The sequence below is a fragment of the Podarcis cretensis genome, assembly GCF_951804945.1.
Source record: "Podarcis cretensis genome assembly, chromosome: 6".
NCBI lineage: Eukaryota > Metazoa > Chordata > Lepidosauria > Squamata > Lacertidae > Podarcis > Podarcis cretensis.
The window spans coordinates 50,365,712-50,384,794 of record NC_137175.1 but is presented as its reverse complement, the minus strand read 5'-3'; the positions used below and the strand labels follow the sequence as shown (position 1 = coordinate 50,384,794).

General features: G+C 44.7%; 1 protein-coding gene across 5 annotated transcripts in view; it reads right to left on the bottom strand.

Annotated features, from left to right (window-relative positions):
* The window catches only part of KCNC4 (potassium voltage-gated channel subfamily C member 4), a 75,024-nt gene that overhangs the window by 14,820 nt on the left and 41,121 nt on the right, over positions 1 to 19,083 (bottom strand). For 2 of the 5 annotated variants that reach the window (XM_079980335.1, XM_079980332.1), the window contains exon 4: positions 3,679 to 3,777. The exons of 2 other annotated variants lie outside the window; for them this stretch is intronic. In XM_079980335.1, the coding sequence (XP_079836461.1) occupies positions 3,679 to 3,777 (99 nt within the window). Of the gene's footprint in view, positions 1 to 3,678; positions 3,778 to 4,829; positions 4,932 to 19,083 lie in introns of those variants that run through there. One more of the 5 variants, XM_079980341.1, reaches the window with a different exon arrangement.

Below are 19,083 nucleotides of genomic sequence, written 5' to 3'. Positions count from 1 at the left end.
CAGAACCCTGTGGACACCAGAAAATGCTTCCAGAGATATTTCAAAAAACTATATACTCAAGGGCCGTAAGACGAGGCTGAGATAAAACAATTTTTGATAAAGAATGGACTACCTAAACTGTCACAAGAAAATAGAGTAATCCTGAACTCAAAAATAACACGACAAGAGATTGAACAAGCCATTCAGAACATGCAATTGGGCAAATCTCCAGGGCCAGATGGGCTTACCTCCAAGTACTATAAGACATTGAAAGACTATTTGATACAACCATTGTTGGAGGTTAGCAACAAAATTTTGGAGGGGAAGAAGGCGCCGGAATCGTGGAAAGAAGCGTTTATCACATTGATACCAAAATCGGAAACTGAAAAGACCCAACTTAAGAACTACCGCCCCATCTCCCTTTTAAATGTGGATTACAAAATATTTGCAGACATTTTAGCAAGTAGATTTAAAAAAGTTTTGAATCAAGTAATTCACAAGGATCAGGCAGGCTTTCTCCCAGGCAGACATTTGTTTGCTAATACAAGGAACATAATTGATATTTTGGAACTTTTGCAAACAAATATCAATACAAAAGCAGTGTTAATTTTCATAGATGCGGAGAAGGCCTTTGATAATATTTCTTGGAAATTTATGAAGGGAAATCTGGAAGGGATGGGAGTGGGACGGGGCTTTGGAAATGGGATTGATGCAATTTATTCAGAACAAAAGGCTAAACTGATAGTCAACGATGTGATTACAGAAGAGTTCAAAATTGAAAAAGGAACACGACAAGGCTGTCCTATTTCCCCATTGTTATTTATTTCTGTCCTGGAGGTGCTCTTGAACATGATCAGAGGGGACCGGCTGGTGGAAGGTATTCAGGTCGGGGTGAAGCAATATAAACTTAAAGCGTTTGCAGATGACCTAGTTTTGACCCTACAGGAGCCAGAATCTAGTACGAAAAAAGTATTACAACTGATTCAAGAGTTTGGTCGGGTAGCGGGATTTAAGTTAAACAAGCAGAAAACTAAGGTATTGGGGAAAAATTTGATAGTTACAGAGTCAGAACGGTTTCAGAAAGAGACAGAGCTAAATGTGGTTAAAAAAGTAAAATACCTAGGGGTAAATATAACAGCAAAAAATCTGAGTCTATTTAAAGATAATTATGAGAAATGCTGGGCAGAAATTAAGAGAGATTTAGAAAGTTGGACAAGATTGAAACTTTCCTTGTTAGGTCGAATTGCTGCTGTAAAGATGAATGTACTGCCTAAAATGCTTTTTTTGTTTCAAACATTACAGATTGTGGACAAAACAGAGTGTTTCCGGAAGTGGCAGAGAGATATTTCCAAATTTGTCTGGCAGGGCAAAAAGCCCAGAATTAAGCTTAAGATATTAACTGATGCGAAAGAAAGAGGGGGCTTTGCCCTGCCAGACTTAAGGCTGTATTATGAATCAGCAGCTTTCTGCTGGTTGAAAGATTGGCTGCTTCTTGAGGACACTGATGTATTAGATTTGGAAGGTTTTGACAATGCGTTTGGTTAGCATGCATATTTATGGTATGACAAGGTTAAGATTAATAAGAATTTTAAGAACCATATTGTCAGAAAAGCAGTGTTTAATGTCTGGACAAAATACAAAGACTTATTGGAAAATAAAACCCCAAGGTGGCTTTCACCATTGGAAGCTAAGGCCCGGAAAAGACTCAATATGGAGGCCAAATGGCCGAAGTATTGGGAAATATTAGAAAAAGATGGAGATAACTGGAAATTGCAGAGTCAGGAGAAAATGAAAGACAAAGTGCGAGATTGGTTACACTATGCTCAGATTAAAGAAGTTTTTAAACTTGATAAAAAGTTAGGATTCCAGGTGGAAAAATCGAAGTTAGAAACGGAACTGTTAGAGCCTAAGACTAAGGTACTTTCAAGAATGTATAACTTGCTGTTAAAATGGAATACACAAGATGAAATGGTTAAATCGGCTATGATAAAGTGGGCACAGGACATTGGGTATAATATTATGTTTGAGGACTGGGAAAAGTTATGGACTACTGGGCTGAATTTCACTGCATTGAAAGAAAATGTAATGAAAATGATATATAGATGGTACATGACCCCAGTCAAACTTGCAAAAATATACCACCTGTCTGATAATAAGTGTTGGAAATGTAAGGAAAATGAAGGAACGTTCTTTCACCTTTGGTGGACTTGCCCCAAAGTGAAGGCTTTCTGGGAAATGATATATAATGAGCTGAAAAAGGTATTTAAGTATACCTTCCTTAAGAAACCAGAGGCCTTCCTTTTGGGTATTGTTGGCCAAGGGGTGTTAAAGAAGGATCGAACATTTTTTATGTATGCAACAACAGCAGCAAGGATACTCGTTGCCAAGCATTGGAAAACTCAAGATCTACCCACACTGGAAGAATGGCAGATGCAACTGATAGACTATATGGAACTGGCCGAGATGACGGGCAGAATCCGAGACCTGGGAGAGGAGACGGTGGAAGAAGACTGGAAAAAATTTAAGATTTATTTGCAAAAATATTGTAAACTGTATGAATGTTAAGCAGGATGCTTGATCATAAACAATTTGGCACCATCGAAACAGACGAAGTGAATTATGAAGATAAGTTAAATTCATGAAAAAAATCAAATTTTTAGATAACTATTAGGCTAAGTTTAAATGTTTTAAAGAGTAAAATGAATATATCTAAAATTTAAGATATAACATTGGAAAATTAGATTGTAAGGTGGGGACAAGGTGATAAATTGCTGGCTTAATTTTTACAAATTTGGAACGCAGGAGCGGGAGATGTGAGGAAGTCCAAAGAGGACAAGAAAATATGTTATAAAATGTGATATTTCTGTATGTTTTGTTTTGTGTGTTGTAACTAAAAAACCAATAATAATAATAATAATAATAATAATAATAATAATAATAATAATTTATTTATACCCCACCCTCTGGCTGGGTTTCCCCAGCCACTCTGGGTGGCTCCCAATGAAATATTAAAAATACAATAAAACATCAAACATTAAAAACTTCCCTAAACAGGGCTGCCTTCAGATGTCTCTTAGTTGTTTATTTCCTTCATGTCTGATGGGAGGGCGTTCCACAGGGCAGGATCCACCACCAAGAAGGCCCTCTGCTTGGTTCCCTGTAACCTCACATCTCGCACTGAGGAAACCTCCAGAAGATCTTTGAGGAGGACCTCAGTATCCGGGCTGAACAATGGGGGTGGAGACGCTCCTTCAGGTATACGAGGCCAAGGCCATTTAGGTCTTTAAAGGTCAGCACCAACACTTTGAATTGTGCTCGGAAATGTAATGTATGACCTGTGTTCTGGCTCTTTCACACATGCATGTTATTCACAGATATTTCAGGCAGGAAGTGATGAAGAGGCCATAGTATTCTCTCTGGCAATGTGTCTGAAGCAGCTGGGTTTTGGATGCTTTGTGCCAGTAAAAACCTTTAGTCATCTGGGCACTTTGCATCTAATTAGGATTCCACTCCATCACGTTTCTTAGCACAAAAGTCAATACCTTATAAAATGTGTGCTAACCTCACTGAGAAGTCTCTTATGATTGTTTGGGCAAACACACCATAATGCCTCTCACTTCAGCTCTTGTCCTAACCCTCAAGCTCCATCTTAATCAAAGCTCCTTTTGTGCAAACCAATCTCTGCATCAAACTCTCTACCTCTAGATGCATATTCTGTTCCATTTCCTTGGTTTTTGATCTCGTGTGGACAAACAAGCATACCCCTCAATTTTGTTTGCAGGAAGGAGGGTGCACCCTCTAGAAAAGAAAACATTTTTGATATTTATAGGGGCATTCAGCTGTTTTATATGCACATTGAGCATTTATAAAAAATAATAACAATAATTCTGGCCAGAAGCCACCTACTGATTCGAAAGGAAGAAACACATTTATTCAGAAAACACATAAAGATGTGTACAGGAATTTCAAGCAACAGGAAACAAGCTCAGATGCTAAGAACAGCCGGGGGGGGGATACAAAACATACCTTCAATCAAACCCAAGACCACCCATTTAGCTTCCTTCAGTGGGGCACCCTCCACTAAACAGCATCAAGCATATTAACACAAAGGGGCTAAGTTGTGCCAAGGCCAGCCAAATACATTTTGGCACCTGAGGTGGAGCCCAAAATGGAACCCCACTCCCCACCAGGGAAGAAGGAGTGAGGGAAGACCTACATCAGGAATAAGGGGAAGAAAGATTGACACTGGGATCTGCTGCCGCAGTGGAGCCTGATGCCTGAGGCAGTCGCCTCACCTTGCCTCATGTGTGGGGCAGCCCTGAGTTGTGCCATCCCCGATGTTGTGCTCTCCTCAGAACTACTAGAAGTGCGCTTCTAGTACCTGCTCTGTATCTGCACACACTCCAGGAAGTTACAGTGGTACCTCAGGTTACATACGCTTCAGGTTACATACGCTTCAGGTTACAGACTCCACTAACCCAGAAATAGTGCTTCAGGTTAAGAACTTTGCTTCAGGATGAGAACAGAAATTGTGCTCCGGCGGCGTGGGCAGCAGCAGGAGGCCCCATTAGCTAAAGTGGTGCTTCAGGTTAAGAACAGTTTCAGGTTAAGAACCGACCTCCGGAACGAATTAAGTACTTAACCTGAGGTACCACTGTACTTTCTCAGAAGAGTTTGATGGCTTGTGTTTCTGATGAAGCACCCCCAAGGATGAATTCAGATGACATGGTTTCCAGAAATGGGACAGCTCCCATGAGGCTCGAGCTCAAGGTTTTAGCAAGAAGCAATTTCCATGCATATGCCAGTCATACAACGTGCGTCAAGTTACAGAAATTATTTGCGGCCGCTGTCCTATGCCTGCCGTAAGAAGGAGCCTTGACCTTGCCTCGTTGGAGAGCTTTGACAAGGTCACGGAGCCAATATGGTGTTGGCTGCTGCAGATTGAACTGTGCCTAATACAAAAAACACAATTAGGATCCTCGATCCAGATACGATACGCATTGTCCTCGAGACAGCCATTTCCACACTGTTCCGTCTACCCAGTAACCTGGGTTATAAATGGACAAGCATTTATTGTACAACAAAAGCTAAGGATAATCTCTCTGAGGCTAGTATAAACCCTTTCACTTCTAGCAACAAACACTCTTTGGACTTCAATGCCTGGTACGATGGTATCACATCCACCACAGAAAAGGGTATCTTCAATTAAATGAAAACAATCTTTTAGAGAATTGTGTTCTCTCTCCCTCCACCTCCACCGCCCCAATTTCTCTTTCTTTTAACTTATAAAGTCATACCCACATGTTGTTTGAGATTGTGCTTTTTTCCTTTGGAAACAAACGTTAGACCTGACAAGAGCTGGCAGGTATGATTCAAAATGTGCAGAAGTCCCCCCCCCCAACCCCCATCCTGATCTTGAAATGTGTTCTTTGTAATATGAAATGTTTCAAAGCTATTTTGTTGCTCAAACATTTTTTAATGATGTGTGCCTTGTCACCTCTGATTGGAATGAAGGCCTTTAATGTCTGGGTTCTATTTTCTTGCACTGTGGGTATCTAAGGTGAGTATTCCCTTCTCTTCCAACATAGAGAGGCTACATTTAGTGCAAGGCAGACATATGAACTAGGGAACTAGGGAACAGATAAATTGTTCACGCACAAAATACAGAATAACTCCAAACCGTCCAAACCCTTTTGTTTCCAGTGTACTTATTTATTCATTTCCATATAATAAGCATGGTTATATCTTTGAAGTCCAATCTTTTTCAGTGATGTTTTTCTACTTCTTTCTTATTCTGGAAGAATGGGCTTGGCTCTTCTGACTTTGGTTGGATTTTCTGGATCCATCATTTGTAGAATGAAAGAACAGTTGTGCTGGAAAAGTTCTGACTGCTGAAAAGTCTGACCACTCATGCTATAGTATCACTTGTTCTGTATTACTCCACGCTATGGCACATGCCACTCAAATACTTATTACATATTAGTCCATATCTTTCGGACTACATTTAGGGGGCAGGTGAATTCCACGGCGAGTGCCAAAAAAACTACAGAATTTGGTTCTGGGTACTGAATCCAGAATTAATTTTTTAAGAACAAGTTTCTAGGCCACATAGTTGCAAAGCTGGCTTGTGGCAACCACTAGTGAAATCTCTGAAACTACAGAGGAACCCAGTAAACTTCCCAATGCTCAGCAGTTATGGCTTCAGTGGCTTACAGTGCTATCTGAACCATGTCTACTCAGATGTAACTCCTCTTCAATTCAATACAGGTTAGTCCCAAGTAAGTGGGGTCAGGGTTGCAGTCTTACATAGCTCCTCATTTCTCTCCATGGTTACCGGAAAGAGAATAACTTGTTCCAAATAAGCAAAATTATGTAAAAAATAATAATAATTTATGCAGATCACAGAATATGGCTGAACATTTTATTTTATTTTATTTTATTAATGCAGAGTATAGACTGCCTTGGTATTATGCCACCCTGTCTGTGACAGCTTAAGCTGAGCTTTGGGAAGGAGATATGAGGGTCCTAGAGCCCACCTACCTCCTTCCCAAAGCCCGATAAGCACTCGCTCAGCTTTGGGAAGAAGAAAGGAGGACTCTAGAACCCTGTCAGAGCCCTACGCCTCCTCCCTGAAGCTGGTCCAGTGCTAAATGGGCTTTGAGAAGGTGCCTTCCTCAGCTGCGCAGTGTGACCGCACCACTCACACTGCCCTAAATCTGCCTCTGTACATAGCCAACAATGTGGTAATTGTGTGCCATAGTGCAATGACTACTTCCTTTACTTTATTTATTTATTTAATTTCTATATACATCTGTATGTACCCTTGAATAAAATGAAAAAGGGAAAAAAACAAAATGGGAGGGTGCAAGCAAAAAGAAGCAGGATTTTAAATACATACCTTAAGCATAAGGGGGTCAGTTATATAATGGAAACATGAACTGCTAACCGGTTTGGGGGGGGGTTGTTTTTTTAAAAAAGCTCAATGCTGATTGCACTTCTGTTGTCACAAAAAGGGAAAAGGTAAAGCCACAAATCAACAACATTAACATAAAGAGGGGAGGGGAGGAAGAAACACACTTCCTGGTAACAAAGAATATTTGCCACATTTGAATGGATTTAAATCACACCTTAGCAGTCAAAAAGCTGAAACAACGAACTGACTCAGAAATGCTGGCAGTTGTTTTGAGCCTTCATTGAAGATAGACATGGTGCTGGGAGTCTGGGAAAAGGTAAGGATAATTCCTATGTTTTGAAATGGGGGAAATTATTATATAGGAAATTATAGACCAATCACTTTAATTTCAGTATTTAACCGTATGCTAGAATATGAAACAGCTGCCCTTTGTGCACATAGCAGTAGTGTGCCATTAGGAACAGCCAAAATGGATTTACTTATACATTGAAGTGGAATGTTTCTTTAGGTGGCATAAAAATGGAGGGATTGCACCAACTTAGGTATGGTAAACTTTGAAAAATCAATAGAATGAAATGCAAGAAACTCATGCGAAAGAATAACTAAACATGCAATGGAGGATAACCAGTTCAATTTCACACTCCTGTAAATGTGGCTAATACCATTTAGAATGCAGCAGGAATAATGAATATATGGCAAGGAGGACTTCCAGGTCCAATGGTGACTCACAAGCAAAGAAAAATGCTTTTGATGGAGGCCATTTGTTGTCAGAGTGGCCTAGTTTGGTCTTTTTCTCTCTCACAGCATGCTGAGCTAAGCCAATGTTTGCCTTAGTGTGTTATCTGAAGCCAGACTCATGGTTAAGCTTCCTCCTCAATAACCATGCACTGTAGCCAAGGTTTTTCTCTAAGCTAGGCTAGGCTAGGCTAGGCTAGGCTAGGCTAGTCAGATGACAAGCTCAGTATGATGTGGGAGGGGGAAAAGACTCTGGAGGAACAAAGTAGCTGTGAGGTCTTCTTTGGGAAGCTGCAGGTTTGCATGGTTTGGATATGCCATAGTTTGACTTACTGTGACAGTCAACATGTCTTGATTGTAATGCTGGGTTTGGGTTTGGGCTAGATCTCTTCTTGGCATTCCTTCCAACTGACTGATTTGTGATTCTGTGAATGGGCTTCCAATCAGCCTAGGTTGCCTGAGGCATGCACTGGACTTGATAATCGTTCTGTGAAAGCTGCCAGTAATGGTAAGGTAAAGGACCCCTGGATGGTTAAGTCCAGTCAAAGGCAACTATGGGGTTATGGTGCTCATCTCGCTTTGAGGCCGAGGGAGCCGGCGTTTGTCCACAGACAACTTTCCGGGTGATGTGGCCAGCATGACTAAACCACTTCTGGCACAATGGAACACCATGATGGAAACCAGAGCGCATGGAAACACCGTTTACCTTCCCGTCAAAGCAGTACCTATTTATCTACTTGCTCTGGTGTGCTTTTGAACTGCTAGGTAGGCAGGAGCTGGGACAGAGCAACAGGAGCTCACCCCATTATGCAGATTCGAACCGCCAACCTTCTGATCGGCAAGCCCAAGAGGCTCAGTGGTTTAGACTTGTTAATAGTTCTGGCAAATCTGCCAGTACCTTCCCTTTGTTGGGTGGAGATTAGCTGATAATAATAATAATAATAATAATAATAATAATAATAATAATTTTTATTTATATCCCACCCTCCCCAGCCAAAGCCAGGCTCAGGGCGGCTAACAACAATAAAACAGTACAACAGTACAACAACACAACACGCTAAAATCATTCATTATAAAATTACTTCAAATCAAGCCACTGGCAACCATAGGGCCAGAGCTCTGCGAAGATTGCCGAGGGAGGGAATCAGGCTGTGCTCTGGCCAAAGGCCTGGTGGAACAGCTCTGTCTTGCAGGCCCTGCGGAAAGATGTCAAGTCCCACAGGGCCCTAGTCTCTTGTGACAGAGTGTTCCACCAGATCGGAGCCACAGCCGAAAAAGCCCTGGCTCTAGTTGAGGCCAGCCTAACCTCTCTGTGGCCTGGGACCTTCAAGATGTTTTTATTTGAAGACCGTAAGTTTCTCTGAGGGACATATCAGGAGAGGCGGTCCCGTAGGTACAAGGGTCCTAGGCCATATAGGGCTTTAAAGGTTAAAACCAACACCTTAAACCTGATCCTGTACTCCACCAGGAGCCAGTGCAGCTGGTATAGCACCGGGTGAATGTGATCTCGCAGTGAAGACCCCATAAGGAGTCTCGCTGCAGCATTCTGCACCCGCTGGAGTTTCTGGGTCAGTCTCAAGGGCAGCCCCACGTAGAGCGAGTTACAATAATCCAGTCTGGAGGTGACCATCGCGTGGATCACCGTGGCTAGGTCAGGGCGAGAGAGATAAGGAGCCAACTGCTTAGCTTGGTGGAGATGGAAAAATGCCGCCTTTGTTATAGCTGCAATCTGTGCCTCCATGGAAAGGGAGGTGCCGAAGATTACACCCAAACTCTTAACGGACGGTGCTGGCACTAATTGCACCCCGCAAGAAATGGGAGTTGCCCCCCCAATCCCATATCGTCCCGTCCAAGCCACAGGACCTCTGTCCTCGAAGGATTTAGCTTTTTTTTTTTTGGAGGTTTTGTTTTTTTTTTAAAAAAAATATTATTAAATTTTCACATTTTGTAAAGACAGACATACACACATATAGACGAAGACAACACATATGAAATTTCATATCCTTACTTTCCTAACCCCAGTTCTTGACCTCCCCCACCCCCCCTTCATACATCCTAATTCAATTAAATTAACTCAGCAAATTCATATCTCTCATCCTTTACATATTATTATTATATATATATATTTTTAAAAAACCTTTTACTTGGCCAGATTTTACTTATCCAATTTTTTTTTATAAATATTAAAACCTTTTCTAAGGTCGGCTCGAGTTCCTTCCACGAATTTCCCTTTTATCTTAAAAATAGGTCATAATAATCAAACACAAAAGTCATAAACATTTTTTTTTTAAAAAAATTCTTTTTCTCCCCCCCCCCCCAGACCCGGTTTCTGTCCCTTCCCAATGTCCCCATGTCCACAAAAACAGTCTTTAGCCTGGATTCCTCACATCTGAGGCCTTTAAGTCCCAGTCAGTCTCTCTTTGCCGATTTTGTTGGTAGCCCTCTTTGTTGGTCCTGGGGTCTCGAGGGAGTTCTAGCTCAGTCTCATCAGAATTTCTTCCATCCAAAGTACTTGATACCAGCTGCTGCAGAAGGTCAGCTAATCCATACTCGAAGAGGAAGCCCCAATCATATTTCTTGTTTCTTTTAAATTCAAATATTCCAAATGTTCCAGGGGCTTCCTCCCTCCTCTTTCGCATCTTTCGCAGATTTGTAATCCAAGGGTCTTCTTCTTTGTATTCTGACAATGTAGGCTTGTGGTTGGTGCTCTCCATCTGTACTGGCCCTTGTTCACTCTCCCCCTGTTCCGAAGTTATCTCTTCTGATTCAGCTGCAGATTTTTCCCCAGTCAAATCCATTGTGCCTTCAGCAGAGTCACTTATTTTAGAGTTCAAGGTTATAAGTTGTTTACTCATGGCCGTAGTCTGCTCCTGCAGCTTTCCCACAAGAAGAAACATTCTTTCTATCTCTGCCTGTAATTTTCCATCTGCAGCCATTGTAGTGTTTCAATGTTTCCCCTAGGGGGATTCTGGTTACTTATTAGCCTTTTCCCAATAGTCCTTTACCTTGTTATTTCCCTACTTTGTTTCCAACCACTTTAGTTCAAATATAGCAAATTAAGTCCAGAAAGGTGTTAAATAATAAGGTTTTTAACTTTCACTGCCCGTTTGACAGCTCCTTTGACAGCTGTCAAACTCCTCGTTCCTTTTTCTCCAGCTCACATAAAGGACACTCCCGGGTCTGGGGAGGTTTAAACAAAAGCTTCTAAAATTCCACTCTTACTCTCCAGCACAAATCTTCTTCTGTCAAATTCGTGCAATGTTATCTTTTACAAAACACCAAAGAAAGAACTCTCCACCTTAGTTCTCCGATCCTTGCTTTAAATTTTCTGTAAGCAGGGGGGGTGCGGACTTCCCTTTAGCACATCCCCCGATCGTGCCGAATTCAAGGATAAAAATTTTAAAGTCCAAATTCCAATCTACTCACGGATTAATTAAAGTCCGAATTTCAGGGAAGAAAGTCAGCGGTCTCCGGCCATGGCTCGCGGCTTCGCTCCACTGCAGTAGCGGTCTACTCACAGCACCACGCCGCTCCCCGTACCCTCTCTGTAGCCTTTAAAAAGGCTCTTCGTGGGTCGGGGGGCGCTTTAGGTGCCCGTCGAGTCACCAAGTCCGCAGGCTTCCGCGCCTGCGGTTTCTGAGGGTCCCCGCGTCGCCGTCGCGGTAAGACCCGTCTGCAACGGAGCCAATTCCCTCCGGAGCTCGGAGGGAATCCGCCATTAACCGGATCGCGCTAACCTGGAAGTCTCGAAGGATTTAGCTTCAACCGGCTCCCACGTAACCATCCAGCCACAGCTTCCAAACATCTGGTCAGTGTGTCTGGGGCCGAGTCAGGATGGCCATCCATCAACAGATAGAGTTGGGTGTCATCAGCATACTGATGGCAGCCCAGCCCAAAACGCCGGACAAGCTGGGCGAGGGGGCGCATAAAGATGTTAAAAAGCATCGGGGAGCGTATCGCACCCTGAGGTACTCCACACACCAAGGAGAGGCGCGATGACAATTCCCCCCCAAGCGCCACCCTCTGTCCCCGACCAGAGAGAAACGAGCGCAGCCATTGAAGGACTGCCCCTGGATCCCCACGTTGGCAAGGCGGTGGTCCAGGAGTTCGTGATCGACCATGTCAAAAGCTGCTGACAGATCTAGAAGAATCAGCAGCCCTGACCCGCCTTGATCCAGCTGTCTACGAAGATCATCTGTTAGGGCAACCAGAACCATCTCGGTCCCATGACCAGCGCGGAAGCCGGACTGGAATGGATCCAGAGCTGATGTTTCATCCAGAAACCCACCAAGCTGTTCAGCAACCGCTCTCTCAATCACCTTACCCAGGAACGGAAGATTCAAAACCGGGCGGTAATTGGATAGATCTAAAGGATCTAATGATGTTTTCTTTAAGAGCGGGCGAACCACTGCCTCCTTCAGTTCCCCTGGGAATGTCCCTGTGTCAAGGGACAAATTGATGATATCCCCCAGGAGGGCCCGCACCTCGTCTGGACACGCTCTAATCAGCCAAAACAGGCACGGGTTGAGAGGACAGGTGGTGGGCTTTCCAGCTCGGAGGAGTCTGTCCACATCGGCTGGGGATATCCGGTTGAAGTGGTCCAATACTGGACCCGAGGACAGTCGAGGGGGGGGGGCCTCCAGTTCCTTTATTGTATCCAAATTGGCAGGGAGGTCATGGCAGAGCAACAAGACCTTCTCCGCAAAAAAGCTCGCAAATGCCTCACAGCTGTGTACCAAATTGTTATTTAAATTTGGCTGTCCCTCAAGGGACGTTAAAGACCTAATTATACTAAATAATTGTGCCGGGCGAGAGCTAGCAGATGCAATGGAGGCCGAGAAGTAAGACTTCTTAGCAGCCTTCACCACCATCTCATAGGTTTTCATAAAAGCCCTATAAGATGTTCTTGAGGCTCCGTCACGGGTACCCCGCCATACTCGCTCTAGCCATCTGAGGTCCCGCTTCATTTTCCGGAGCTCCTTGGTAAACCAGGGAGCCCGATTTCTGCGGGGTTGCAGAGGGCGCTTAGGTGCGATCTCATCAATGGCTGCCAGGAGCTGGATATTCAAGCCCTCAACAAGCTCAGTCAATGAGTCACCAGGGGGAGCAAGGTCCCGCAAGGCTTGGCGGAATCTATCAGGGTCCATCAGCCTCTGCAGGCGAGCCCAAATTGGCTTGCCACTTAAGCAGGGTGGGGGCGGAAAATCAATCCTGGTTTTCAGAGTGTAGTGATCAGACCATGGCACCTTCATCGAAGGAGACATGATCACATCTATACCTACGCCAAAGATCAAATCCAGCGTGTGGCCTGCTTGATGTGTGGGGCCCGAAACAAACTGGGAGAGCCCTAGTGTCGCCATGGAAGACACCAGGTCCAGAGCCTGTGAGGAGGAAGTGGCATCAGCATGGATGTTGAAGTCCCCCAATACCAATAGGTTAGGGAACTCCAAGGCCCAGCCGGCCACCGCCTCCAGTAGGCCTGACAGCGTGGTTGCTGGTGCGCTAGGTGGCCGGTACACCAGCCAGACAGCCAAGCTCTCCTCGGAGCCCCACACTAGGCCAACACATTTAATGCCGGGGATCGATGGCGATGGTAGAGCCCTGATGCGCAAGTTATTGGTCAGAGACAGTTGTAAATGGGGGAGAGTCATTTTGGAGAAGGGAACATGCCTTTCTTTGACAGCAATGTCATCAAGCTGTGTGTGTGAAGAAATCTCAGTTTGGAGAAAGGGAGAATGGGAAACAGGTCCAGCGCAAGATGTTCTACCATCTGAAGCAAAGCCGCTGCCACCCCACATGCTTTTCCCTCCCAGTGCTGACCTCATCCTTTCTCCTCCTCCTCTTGACTTTGCAGCTGCAGCAGCGGTGGCAGTGCAGATGTTCTGTGGCTATCCAGGTTTCCCAGCTGACAAAGCCTCATTCTGATGAATGACCCTCGGGAATGTGGGGTCCTTGCAGAGCAAAGCAAGGTTGGCCAGGCAGCCTCAAAGATATCTCAGTGAATCCTTTTGAGATTTAAAAGTAGCAAGCAAAGTTTAAACATTAAAAGTTAAACCTTAAACAGTATTTGTTGTGGCAAAGCATCAGAGGGGCAGGCAATCTCTGAACCCTTCCCCAGAGCAAGATATGGGTGATCTGCTGCTACTGAAGAGTCCTGTAGGAACACAGCTGACCACTATGCTGCAAGAACAAGGGGGGGGCAGCATTCCTAGAGAGCTAAATGGTGATGGTGGGTGTTCAAATTCTATGCCCTTCCTAACCAGCTGCCTGATGTGAAGACCTCAGTGCAGCGAAGAAATGGGTGGACCTTGTGAGGAAAGGAAATCTTAGGATGCTGGTTGTTCTCCATGAAATCTGACATGGATGCAGCAGGTTTGGGGGCATCTGTTGCAGATTCACAGTGCTAATGCTTAACCTGCATGTTTATAAAAAAGGTAAAGGACCCCTGGCAGTTAAGTCCAGTTGCGAACGACTTGGGGGTTGTGGCGCTCATCTCGCTTTACTGGCTGAGGAAGCCAGTGTTTGTCACAGACAGTTTTTTCCGGGTCATGTGGCTAGCATGACTAAGCCGCTTCTGGCGAAACCAGAGCAATGCACGGAAATGCCGTTTACCTTCCCGCCGGAGCAGTACCTATTTATCTACTTGCACTTTGACATGCTTTCGAACTGCTAGGTTGGCAGGAGCAGGGACCAAGCAACAGGAGCTCACCCCGTTGTGGGGATTCGAACCGCCAACCTTCTGATCGGCAAGTCGTAGGCTCTGTGGTTTAGATCACAGCGCCACCCACATCCTTGCACGTTTATAAATGCACACAAATATTACACAATGCCAGTAAGCCTCCAATGACCTCCTACCAAAGCAAAGCAAACCCGGACAAGCACTGCACCCCTGAAACACTGCATGATTTTGAGAACTGGGGTGTATGCAAAAGTATGTTCAGCCTCAGGGTAGGACATTACCCATTCAACTTTCTGCTGTTCTAATATTGAAATTGTTGTCCTTATTCTAATCTTGCCACTTGTCTATTCTCATTTCATCTACACATTTCTGATTCCTTCCAGGAATGTCTTTGACTCTCTCTCAAGAAGGTCTTTGGGTTTTTGGATCTATGAAAAAAAACAGAGAAATACAATTGGGGGAAATGTACAGTGCTTCAATGGATGCCTTTTGAAGCCTGTTTTCCTGCAGAGGATCTTCAGACCAAGAATCCTAATTCTTGTTTAGCCTGTATCTCCCAGATGGAGTTTATTAAAGACATTTGCTTTGTGGAGATGGACTGTATGACATTCTCTAAGCTGCTTAGGTTTCTGTTGGGCCATATTTCTACCTGTGTAGCCGCTTTCTGACAGGAAGTGCTGTTGCCCTGGAGCCAAGTCTCCATGGTAACACTCGCTTTTCAGACACTCAGTTGAAAATGCTAGTATGAAGAGAGTGAGACTCATGCTGGAATACTGATTCAACCCAAGTGTCTGTAGCACAGACTGAATTTTAATACCACTCAGCTACCCCATGGGCTAAAAATACACACCATTCATTCTCTTCCTGAACTTCAGTAAGCATCTTAAACTGACTCTGCTTTTGCTGTAGCTTCTGCTGAGATTCAGAATTTCTATGAATCAGCTACAATTAAGCCAGACTGGAACACGTGAAGAAGTGTCCCACCAAAGAACTGAAGACTAGATTAGGAATTTGCCATTGTTCATGGGAAAATGAAATGGGCTCTTACCCTAGAAATAAGTGAGGTGCATTGCAGTTAAATCTATCTAGTCTATCTAGGCTAGGAACACTGTGTACTTCTTGTTTGCGTCTCGAGGCCCCAAGACCCACCCCCAAAATAAATACACATGGACACTTATATTAGTTTAAGTTTTGGGGCAATTTTTGGCCACAACTTTATTGAAATACAATCACGTGAGTGGTATTGGCTTAGGCATTGACTCCCCACTATAACTGACTCCACCTCTCAGGGTGATCGTTGAATGGGGTAAACTAAACGAGGGAGCAAGGTCGATGAGGACCAACCTAAGCTCACCCCGGGGTTCCTGTGGTCCTGGCATGGCCCTAGCCCCTCAAGCGGACTTCGGACAAGATCCAGGACCCCCAGAATCCTTTAACAGAATACCCAGTTCCTGGAGGGGCAGGTGATGGCCGCACCTTCCCTCCCCACAATCCAACTGAGCCAATGCCCACCGTACAAGTTGTGACGATTTGCTAAGGGGTAGGCGAAAACCAAATGGCTAAAGCCAATCTGCCAAATTGAAAAAAATTCCTACCCAGGCTGTTCCAAAACAGGCAACCCAAACCAAAGCAAGGGCAAGCAACTCTACCTAAACTAGGGAAGGAGGGCGGGTGTTCAGCCGTGCAAATGCAAGTGCCCTCACACTGCTGTTTTTAAAGCCCCTGGGATCACGCCACCTATTGGCTATTGGCTAAAACTGCCTGGCATGATCCCAGGGGAATGGCCAGAACTTCCTGCTCCTCCCCCCCATTTTAACCCTGTCAGGTGAGCTCTTGGGTCCCGAGCGCAACCAGGACCCTCTGTTATGAGGATCCCATTTCTGAGATAAATATATTTCCATAGCATTTCTGACTGTACGCTGCAATTATTATTATTGTTATCTGATTTTACTGTGTGGTGTGGGCATCTCATGAGAGTGCTCTTCCAGCCTAGAAGGTAATTAAACAGAACTTAACTTTTAGTGTTGGTATGAATAAAGCCACTGGGTTACATCCATAGAATCATAGATTTGTACAGCTGGAAGGGACAGGGAGGGTCATCTAGTCCAACCCCTTGCAATGCAGGAATCTTTTGCCTAATGTGGGGCTCGAACCCACAACCCTGAGATTAAACAGTCTCATGTTCTACCACCATATTTAAACAACTAAATGTAGACCCACTGAAATAAATAGAACTATGTTGTTATTACACAGCAATAAACAAACAACACGTACATTTAAACCAGTATAAAACAAAAAGAAGAATCTAAAGCATATTCATATATATTTTTTTTTAAGCAGGGTTAAAACACCCACTGAAGGAGACCACAGATAATTTAGATCCAAAGGCCTGACAGAAAAGAAAGTCAGGTTCATTAATTTCAGTGGGTCTCCTCAGAGTAAGATCAGCATTGAATCCTCACCTATGACTTTACTTTGTCCTACTGAAAGCAAGACCTAGCCCCAGCGAACTTTAGCTGGATCATGACCATTCATCACCTCCAGGGACAATGTCACATGATTTCATGTTGCAATAAGTTCAGGCACTGGCCTTGTTTCTAGTTTCCATCTCACTGTGCCAAGGCATAGTGAAGATGTATGGAACAAAGCTGTGGCTTTCTGCTTCTCCTTTTAAGGGCACTTGAAAGAAGGGAGAACCAGCGACCTTTGGAGAGGTAGCATGGTTAAACAACCTGAACAAATTCTCTTTGGCAGTTTTCAGTTTCTGAAAGAAAATATGCTCTTTTCTTCACTGACTGCCACCACTGTTATGTCTTGCTTTAATTGAGTTCAGTTGCTCAGATCTCTGCTTCGCACCCCAGGTATTTCTGCTTGGCTGGGATGTGTCTTTGATAATGCCTCTTGCTTGTTTGGATGGAGGATAGAGAGGAGAGTGTGATTTGCAGGAGAGGGCAGTAGGTCGTGTGGATCTGTGCTGCTCTCCTGGCTTCCCAACACAACCTCTTGCTGCTGCTTCCCAAGGGAGAGAGGCAAGGCAGCAGGACGCTTGGCGCAGTGGCTGGAGGGTCAGATTGGCTCTGCCGCCGAATTCACACTGTGCCAAGCTCCCTGCTGCCCTGCCCTGGAGTCATAGCTGTCAACTTACAGATTTGAAAATAAGGGGCCAGCAGCCTCGAAAATAAGGGACCAGCAGCCAAAATAAGGGATTTTCCAAGCACAGTTATATTCAACTTCTGAGTCCCTCCGAGCCAAAGGCAGAAAGCCCAGCCAGCAGCCAAACAAAGCCTCAAGCGGTGGTTCCCACAGCGCAGCAACCCAGCAAAGGAGATGCAGCAAGGAAAACCACCGTCACCTCTCCGCTGGCAAGCGCTGAGCAAAGGCGAGTCCCCAGGCAATGCAGCCAATTTGATTGGCACAAGGCATGCAAGCTCCACCCCCAGTCGTTCTTAGACTCCTTATTGGGTGAGCAGTGCAGCCAAGCAACACAGTTGGAGCCTCCCTCCTCCCTGGCCGGCAGGGAGGGAGGGAGAGAAGCTGCTTCCTTTGAAACCTGGGAGATTTAAGGGACATCATCAATAAGGGACAGCAGCGGGGCACAGCGCTGGGATAAGACTTTTCCGCCAAATAAGGGACGGTTGACAGCTATGCCTGGAGTTTGTCTGCAGACAGCTTTTCTGGGCCATGTGGCCAGCATAACTGAACCACTTCTGGCACATGGAACACCATGACAAGTGTCAGAGCACACGGAAACACCGTTTACCTTCCTGCTACAGCCGTACCTATTTATCTACTCATGCTGGTATGCTTTCGAACTGCTAGGATGGCAGGATCTGGGGCAAAGCACTGGGAGCTCACCCTGTAGTGCAGATTCAAACTGCTGACCTTAGGATCGGCAAGCCCAAGAGGTTTGGTGGTTTAGACCACAGTGCCACCTGCATCCCTCTTGGTAAGCAGCAGCAGCCCATGGTGTTGGGAAGCTGGGGGGGCAGTGCAGCCCCACCCCCCACCTGACACTACTGTGCAAATGTGTGTAGCAATGAACCTAGTGTACAAAAGTAAAAATTACATGTGTTGCTCTGTCCACCACTGGTATGTGGTCCTCTGATTAGAACATGATGCAGAAGGGCAGATTTTGGTTGAACATTAGTAGGAGCATCTTCACAGCAACAGCAGCTCAGCAATGGAAGTAATTGCCCAGAGGCTGGGTGACCTCTTTCCCACAGGAAGTCTTGCAGCAGAGGTTGGACAGGCATGTGTGCATTTGAAGAATACGACCCGTGAGTTTTCTCCTTTCCATGCCAAACTGAAACTGATGGCATGATGTTTCCCCCATAAGGCAGCAACAATCTAGGCTCGGGTTTCAGTTTCGCTCTTTGATTCTTTGCCACAAGTTTGCGATTAGGCTACACAAATACTGTCTTTCAGTTCTGATTGGGGGAAAATATGTCTGAACTGTGCACTAGAAATAAAAAAACAAAGTTGACATCTGTTTGGATTCAATCCCGTTAGATGACGGTTTGGGTTGTTTTCCTAGATCAAAAGTCTTTGTCTCATCAGCTCTTTTGAGCCCCCTTTCAAAGTACTTTTCTTTACCAAAATGTTCTCATTATATTCAGCAACTACTCACAAGTTCAAAAAACCCAGGCATGCTGAGTGAAGATTCTATTTTGGGGTTTGTGAATTCATTCCATTGCTTTCTGTGCTTTCTTCTTTTCTCTTCCTCTGTGTCTGTCTCATGGCCTTTTATCTCCTCTCCTATGCTAGCTAGCTCCCATTA